The 8,191-nt window shown below is 32.8% G+C and overlaps 2 protein-coding genes across 6 annotated transcripts in view; one reads left to right on the top strand and one right to left on the bottom strand.

The window, feature by feature from the left end:
- The window catches only part of LOC101491048 (cytokinin dehydrogenase 5), a 6,328-nt gene extending 5,772 nt beyond the window's left edge, over window positions 1–556 (top strand). The window contains exon 6 of the mRNA XM_073369105.1: window positions 3–556. Coding sequence (XP_073225206.1) covers window positions 3–124 — 122 coding nt within the window. The 3' untranslated portion in view covers window positions 125–556. The remainder of the gene's footprint in view (window positions 1–2) is intronic.
- LOC101490070 (uncharacterized) lies at window positions 152–6,859 on the bottom strand. Of its 5 annotated transcripts, none has more exons than XM_004500917.4 (10): window positions 6,512–6,858; window positions 6,330–6,424; window positions 5,872–5,968; window positions 5,634–5,762; window positions 5,438–5,546; window positions 5,199–5,343; window positions 4,546–4,588; window positions 3,539–3,712; window positions 3,161–3,287; window positions 152–563 (listed from the first exon to the last, which is right to left on the bottom strand). In XM_004500917.4, exons 1-9 carry the CDS (start codon window positions 6,662–6,664, stop codon window positions 3,180–3,182), a joined length of 1,053 nt encoding a protein of 350 aa, XP_004500974.1. In that variant the 5' UTR covers window positions 6,665–6,858; the 3' UTR covers window positions 152–563; window positions 3,161–3,179. The 5 variants fall into 5 exon arrangements, with proteins under 5 accessions (XP_004500974.1, XP_004500975.1, XP_012571503.1 ...); XM_004500918.4 differs by lacking the exon at window positions 152–563 and adding an exon at window positions 2,256–2,568; XM_012716049.3 differs by lacking the exon at window positions 152–563 and adding an exon at window positions 2,661–3,062 and having other exon boundaries at window positions 5,634–5,770; window positions 5,872–5,942; window positions 6,512–6,859.
- Window positions 6,860–8,191: the final 1,332 nt, after the last annotated feature.

The following is an 8,191-nucleotide window of genomic DNA, read 5'->3' as shown; positions in this document are numbered from 1 at the left end:
GGACCACTTTGGAGATAAGTGGACCCAATTCAATGCCATGAAGATGCAATTCGACCCTCGCCGAATCTTAGCAACAGGCCAGCGAATATTCGATTTTCAGCCTTCCACTAAGGATGACATGTAATTCAGCAAACTCGGAAGGACACAAGGGTAAACAGATAAATAAGACCAATAATTATTTAGATTATAGCGTAAGCAAGTGTACTATAATGTTTAGGAATTAGTAAGATTCATGTTACAGCAAAGAAATTTCAAAAATTAGAGGCAGGGTTTTTTTTTTTTTTACCAAAGGTGATGCGATGCATGTGCAAAAGGGTAGTTGAGGTGTTGCTATCTTATTTAGATTATTGGGATGGAGTTTGGTTATTGTTACTAAGGAAAAAATAGGTGGGAGTTGATCTATAACAATGGTGGGGTCTTTTTGGAGGAAGGGGAGATGACAATACACATGACATGTCTGAGTGTAGCGCCCGTGATCCCGACCGCCCGTCTGATTTGGTTGTCTTGTCCACATATAAGCAGCTGTTTCCAGGTCCACTTCTCTGGATGTTGTCCATCTTTCCCTGTTTACAGTTTTCACCCTTTAATAATTACACAAAAAAGGCATTTTTAACTTAACAACCTATCCAAATTTCTTGTACATAAAGTTTTGAACCCCTGTAACCATGTTTTGACTCAATTTCCACATCAAAATGATACTGGAAAGGGAATATGATTGAAAAAGGTTATCGATAATAAATTACATAAAATCAAGTGTAGGGTGAAATGTTGGAATTTATACCATCTTATACTAAGTTTGGATTGAAGTTTCTATAGCTGGGCTTGTGTCCCAAAGCACATTATGTGAGAAGCAGAGATATAGTGTGTTGGGTTAGACATACGTTTACACTCTCACCGCACAAATAAACAGAGTGTTTTAAGCAAAGAGTGTATGCAAGAACAGTGTATGTGTCAACCAGGTCGCACAACCGTGTATTTGCACAATATCTAATTAAACTGACACGTGTCAATAAAAAATAGTGTACAACCTTTCTCACCACCCAAAGTCAGTTTAAAAGTTAAAAGTACACATGTAAAAAAATATCACAATTTTAATGGAGCCTGGAAGTATACATCAAAATATAAACACAACTTTTTTCGTCATGAAGTGTATTCCTGGCACGTCATTTTTCAGAAACATGGATGGTTAAAGTTGGGTAAAAAAATTTAGTGGCTCTTATTGAAACGGAATGGTATGTCTTTGCACAATGAAAGAAACTCTTATATTTGAAAATCAAGGATGTACAAAGAAGGCTCAATGCATTTGATGATGCCTTCTGACATACCGGCAATTCTTCCAGCTGTCGCCCTGCTAGCTTTTTATAATGAAACCGAAAAACCCTCCTGTAGAATGTCAATATATTTCCTAAAGTCTAATTGTGATACCGCAACAATTTTGTCCATTCACATCCCCTCAACGTATTCACTATATTTTGTACTTCTATTAGCATTTGGTTTGTGGCCTCAATGGCCACAAGTAATAAAAAAAAATCATGCTTCAACTGAACTTAATAGGTTGAGCAGGATACATATATTGTATGTTTATCACCAAAGATTGACAAAGGACCGATCCAAATAATATATTAAAAAGAGTTATATTACTATGACAAAGTCGTTAAGGAGATTTTACCATTTCCATTGTTGAGTAGTTTAAACCCACTGCAACATCCCTTTTAGCCTCCTCCATCTCTAATGGCTAAAAAGATGGCGTGGTGGCATTAAACTACCCAAACAAGAAATGAAGGTGTTAACATCTCCTAATGACACAACTATAGCAGTGAGACTCTTTTTAATATATTATTTTCGATTTCTCAGTAAAATCGTTGCTCTTTTTCTTGACTGACATTTGTATGTCAATCCTTTGTGACAAAGCCTACATTTTCTCTATCATGTTCAACTAAGTAAGTTCAATTAGGAGACAATTTTTTTCTCCTTTTGTGGCCACGGAGGCCACGAATTAGAATAACGGTACCAGGTATACTGAATACATTCTTTGTGGGGATATGAATGGATAGACTGATACTGGTATCACAAATGAAGACTTTAGGAAATATGTCGAAGAGCTACCTGAGGGTTGTTCGTTTAAAATAGTGGCAGACTGTTGCTTTTAGGGGTGGATTGATTGACATGCTAAAACAATTGATAAGGGATAGCATGGAAAGTGAACCACAAAAAGTGTTACTAAAAAGTTTATTAAGAACTATAATAAGAAGCCATGCACATGAATCTGTTATATTAACGAATGTAACAATCTCCTATTAGGAGAGGTCGGTTATCAAACAAAAAAAGATCTAGTAAGATAATTCTTACTAGATTAAAATTCACATTTGACACCAGCAGAAATAAAAAAATTATACAGTCTATGCCCAATTATGACAGGGTGGGCAGCAAACTAAAACAGTGGTTCAGAACAATCTGATTGAGTTGCAGAAACAGAACCGATGGAGAAGGCAAGTAATTTCAATTCAGCCATATCATTTTCATCAGCAAATGAGTAGAAGATTAATCCATCCTTATTACTTGATCCACCTACATTAGTAGAAATAGACCTAATGCCATAGAATCGAGGTTTTTTTATTCCAAACACAAGATATAAGTAAAAGCATAAACAATTGGCTATATGATGATGGTCAACCAATTTAAATATTGAATAAGTAAAATACTTTCAGTTTTTTTTCATCAATATATTCAACAAAATTATGTATCTTTGACATTTGAAAATGTGATTCTCATCAATATATGAGCCACGATTCTAGGGCACTTTTTCTACATCTACTTCAACATCCCAAGTGATCAAAGTCTGTACAATCAAATTTGCTGCCCTATAAACCGAGTGTGCCTTTAAGATTTGAGCCATGGGAAGCCAAGGCAACAGTGTGAATGCTAGTGCAACAACCAACTCATTCAAGATCAGTAGTTGTTCAGCAGCATTAGTAAACCATTCCACTTGATGGAAGCCCATTGTCATCCTAGTTGAAGGATTGAGCAACAAATACTTCGATTGTTTTACATGATGTCTGTCTCTGTTTAATTACAGAATGCGTTTTGCTTTAAGGGGACAATAACCAACAGAAGTTGGAATGGATGAAATGAAAAACCAGCGCAGAAATATCAGGCTTACCTCCAGGAAGAATCTGCCACTAACTTGAATCGCCTTCCACTTCAAGTTGCTTCCCAAACTTTCTTAACGCAAGCGAGTAAATAGTTTTTCTACTCACTGACGTTTTTCCAGTAACCAATTTGACAGCCTAAAAATACATCAGCAGTTGAAATTAACAAACAAACGCACTAAAAAGGCTGAAATTAAAACATGAACTGCAACCAATTAATAAGAATGAGTCAATCAACCTAGAAATAAATTATTCTTTGTTTGCATGCATCAACCAACCTAGAGATAAATAATACTTGAACTGGCTGAATCATGAAGTATCATATCCATAATTTGATTATTTTTTCATCAAGCTTCTACAAGAACTAAAATGAAATCTGTGTATATTACCGTGGAAAGACTCTCGCCATTTTCAATTAATTCTCTTAGTTCACTCTCAAGTTGGATGTCTGACGGAGGCTCAACTTTAGAATTTGCTTGCCCTTCAATCAATATGGTAAGTTCTCCCTTTGGTTGACGAATAGAAAATACTTTGTTGGCTTCACCAAGAGTACCACGCCAAAACTACATAGATTATGTTCATAGTGTCAGTTAAAAAATCATTAGAAAAAGTGATATCCTTGGAAACACTATTAAATAAGAACATAGAGATCATTAGTGTTTTGACTTCCTATATGTCCAAACTTGTGACATGAATTAAATCAAGTTTATCATATAATGGTGTCTTGTTAGAGACTTCTTCTTTGCCATCATGTTGTAACAAATTTCAGCAAACATAATCATTGCAATTTGCTGACTAGCATACAATCTCCATGTTGTACACCCAAGAAGTTACAAACCCAATATCACAAATCCCCAGCCTAGCCATTCTTTTAGAGAATATGCCGTTGAAGTTAAATCCTGAAGTCAGGCAGACTGCAGTGACCATAATTAATAAGGAATAAAATGGAAATTTGGTGCTGAAGGCTCCCATCATGACAGAATCCAAGAAAAAGAGTGGGTAGACCTACCTTGCATTAACAAGAGAATGATTTCGCGGCCAAAACCCATAACCTCCCAATCACGGAAAATAAATCTAGCCATAACCTCAAAGTCTTCCTTCAACCATAGTTAAGAAATGGTTAAAGTTTTAGAAAGACCTAAAATGAACTAAAAATTTCATAAGAAAAATAGTAACTTGATGGTAAAGAAGGCTATAACAACACACCATTTCTATGATAAACTTGATATAACAGAACATTAATGACCTCTTTTCTTATTACCTCTGGTTAAGTGAAAAGTACTAGTAGAATTGGTAGCAACCATCACAGAAATAATATAATTAAAGAAATTAAACTTATCTAATTGGGTTTAAAACAACCAAATATTGATTTCAGAAGCATGCAAGCAAGAATTACCTCTTCATGAAACTTGGTCATTTCTCGAGCAATAACACATCTCCTGCAATATCATCAAATTGAAGAGTCAACCAATCTATCACTAGATACTTCATAACTAATGAACATGAGTATCGGTAACGAATATATTGAGGCACTAATACATGAGATGAATAAAATTCAAGGTGGGGTTGAATGACAAATCAAACAAACAGATTATGATTATGTCCATGATTAATATTTCCCCAATGAACAAACAGACCAATGGATTGTCCAACTGAAAAATATAAAAGTGAGAAACAAGAAGGATTGTGATTAAATAAAAAAAAAGTGAGAGCATAGTACTTCTATTCATCAAATTAAGCATTATGAGTCACTCCCTCCATCTCACAAGAATTGTCACATTTGCAAAAAGAATCTCATTTTCAGTTATCAATGTAATATTATGTGCATCATTCTCAAGTCAGTAACTCATTATATTCAATTTTGCTTTATGATACTGATGAATACATCAATTCTAAATAAGGGTAATTTAGTAAAACTATTACTCGTTTTCTTTCATTTACAATTTTTTCTTAATTTATGTGAAATAAACAAGTGTAACACAGTTATTGTGAGACAGAGAGAGTATAAATTATAACATCACAATTACAGGTAAGGAGAAGTCTCAGTACCTTGTATCGCCAAAAATTGACGAACCCTCTTCAAGAAATTGAGAAAGCTTGTGAGGAGGAACATAAAATATTTGTGTTGCTGTTTGCTGTGCCGATGCCGTGAGCCTTTTACTTCTTGATCCCGAATGTTTTGGAAGAAAACCAACTAGAGAAATAAATGTGATAGGCAATCAGTTTAGGTCCATAAATGCAAAAGTTTATAACTAAATTCAACCAATATGGTTCAGTCAATTAATTACCAAATGTAAATTCATCAGTGGATAACCCCGAGGCAGAAAGAGCTGATACCAAAGCACAGGGCCCTGGGATTGGAACAACGGGAACATTTTCACTAACACATAATTTGGCCTGCATTGATATCACCACACACAAAGTTATTACGAAACAAAAAGAAGTGTGGATAAGAATAAACAAGTACATAAACAGCACACTCACCAACTCCATACCAGGATCACTGATACCCGGCGTTCCAGCGTCACTTATAAGTGCCACAATCTCACCTTGTTTCAACCTCCTGAGCACAAGCTGTTCCCTTTGTGCTTCATTGAACTTGTGATAACTCATCTGAATATCTAGAAATGAGTATTAGAAATGTAAAATGCAATTATGCAAAGCAATCACATATGTTGATCTAGGTTTGCAGAGAGAGTGGAGCGAAAAGGAAGTGGCTTACCAGGGGTGTTTTGATATTGTAGTGATGAAGCAATTTCCCAGAGTGCCTTGTGTCTTCTGACAGTATGATATCTGCGGAGTTTAGCACACGAAGAGCTCTGAACAACAGTGTAAATCAAATTTAGCTTCGGACGTCAGGACATGTTCCAATTGTCTTATTTGATATTATTAATAGCATAAACACGCGTGAAACTGTTTGATAGAGCCTATGAAAACAACCTATGTCCTAATTTGAGCGTCTTTCACAATTTCAGGTCCCAAATTTGTGGTTTTGTCAAGTTAAAACTTATAGGGATAACAATTTAACATTATTTATCTTTTGCTACAAAAATAACATATATATAATCACTTATATTTATATGATAAGTTTTTATATTATAAGAGCTTAATTAAGTTGTTTATGCAAACAATGCCTAAATGCATTAAATGAAAAAAGACGAAAACAAAGATGTTCCCTACCTGAAGGTGATGTCTTCAAGATTTCCAATTGGTGTTCCTACGAGATAAAGACCGGGCTTCAAAAGCTGCGAACGACGATTATCCGTTTCATAATCCTGCAAGTGAAGATTCGAAATCAGTAATTGTTGAGGGAAAAATAATAGAACGAATTAACCCTAGGAATGGCGTGAAAAATGACTTACCGGTATTTGTGGTTGTTGAGTGAGATGGAGGTCGGAGGTGGAGCAGAAGGATAAAGGGGAAAAGGTGAGTTGTTTTGAGATGGGAGTGGAAAAATGCAATGGAAATGGTGCGGAAGCGGAAACCGCCATCCATGGCAATCGCCGAAGCAACATTTTTCCTTTTTTCGAATATACTCGTACGAAGTTAACGAAACAGTAACACTGATACTTCTGATTTTGTTCTTGACGGAGTTCGATTTTGAAATACTCCAAAAAAGAAGGCCCAGTTCAGCACTTTCACATACTATCCATTTTTTCATTAAACAATGAACACCCAAATATAAATAAACGAAACACCCGATTGGTCTTACTCATTTTAGTTTTGTGCCACACCTTGCTAAATTATACTTTCAATATAACTTAACTTAAAAACGAATTTCTTGTACGCTCAATGTTATAAAACGTATGACTCCAACCTAACTCTTTAATTTTACTCAAATGACGATGTTTTATTTTTAAATTTTATGTAGAATTTTTTTTTTTCAAAAAACTTATTATAAAATAATACTTTTAATTTTAAACAAATAAAAACAATAATTATTAAAAAAAATTAAATAATTAAATTAGATGAAATAAGAATTTTTAAAATAATGGACATGGACATATATAAAATAGTAAATTAGTAAATGTAAAGATGAGTAAGTAACTTAATAATGAATTTTTATTTTTATTATTCAACATATGTTATTTATACGAAATACATGATATTTAAGAATTCATATAAATTTTGATGTATCAAGTGGCAAAATATCTTTCATTTTAGTACTACTCACAAAATACTAAAGAAAAATAATTTTTCTATTACAAAAAAAAATTACAATAAACATAAAAACTATGAGTATCTTTTATCTTTGAATTTGCATGTTAGTCTTTATTGAATCCTTAGTATAGTAGTTTTTAAATTTGATAAAATAGTGTTTGAAATTTGAAAAACCATTGCTTTCAATGAATCGATGAAATGAATTGTTTCTTTAATTCCTACATAAATTTTATATTTTTTTAAATAAATTATTATTTTTCTCTTTAATACTCTGGAAATTTAATTGAATTTATGGCTTAAATAAATTATTATTTTTTTATCTAATATAATTGTGTGCCAACACTATTTATTAAACAACTTATAATCAAAATTATTAGCACGGCCAGCCAACACTATTTTTTATGTTCTGTTTTGGTCTCTTAATAATATTTTAGTTTTAGTTATATCAGTCATATTTACGTACAATTGTTGCACCAGATCTTGAGGCATAATAGTGCAAAAAAAAATGACATTTCATCATGGACTAAAATTCTATTTTGGGACTAAAATTAAAGAGAAATAAAATAAAAATACTATTTTTATGATTCAATTAAAATAAAAAGATTAAAATTGTAATTAAATTTTTTTTGTTATTTTTCAACCCAAATATTAAATGTAGCTTGATAGGAGTGGCAAAAAATAGATTTAGCATATGAATTTGAATAGGGAGAAAATGGAGAAAAATCCAATTTGTAATTAAATTGTATTCTTAGTTTAAAAAGTTGTTTATTTATTTATTTAGAGTTATTTAAATTATTTAAAAAAAAACAGTTTTAATATCATATTTAATATTATTAATTCAATAATAATAATAATAAGGTGGTGGTTGAGGTATACATATG

This window comes from Cicer arietinum, chromosome 5, assembly GCF_000331145.2.
Source record: "Cicer arietinum cultivar CDC Frontier isolate Library 1 chromosome 5, Cicar.CDCFrontier_v2.0, whole genome shotgun sequence".
Taxonomy (NCBI): Eukaryota; Viridiplantae; Streptophyta; class Magnoliopsida; order Fabales; family Fabaceae; genus Cicer; species Cicer arietinum.
Note: the sequence above shows the minus strand (reverse complement) of the source record. Positions and strands in the feature narration are given on the sequence as shown.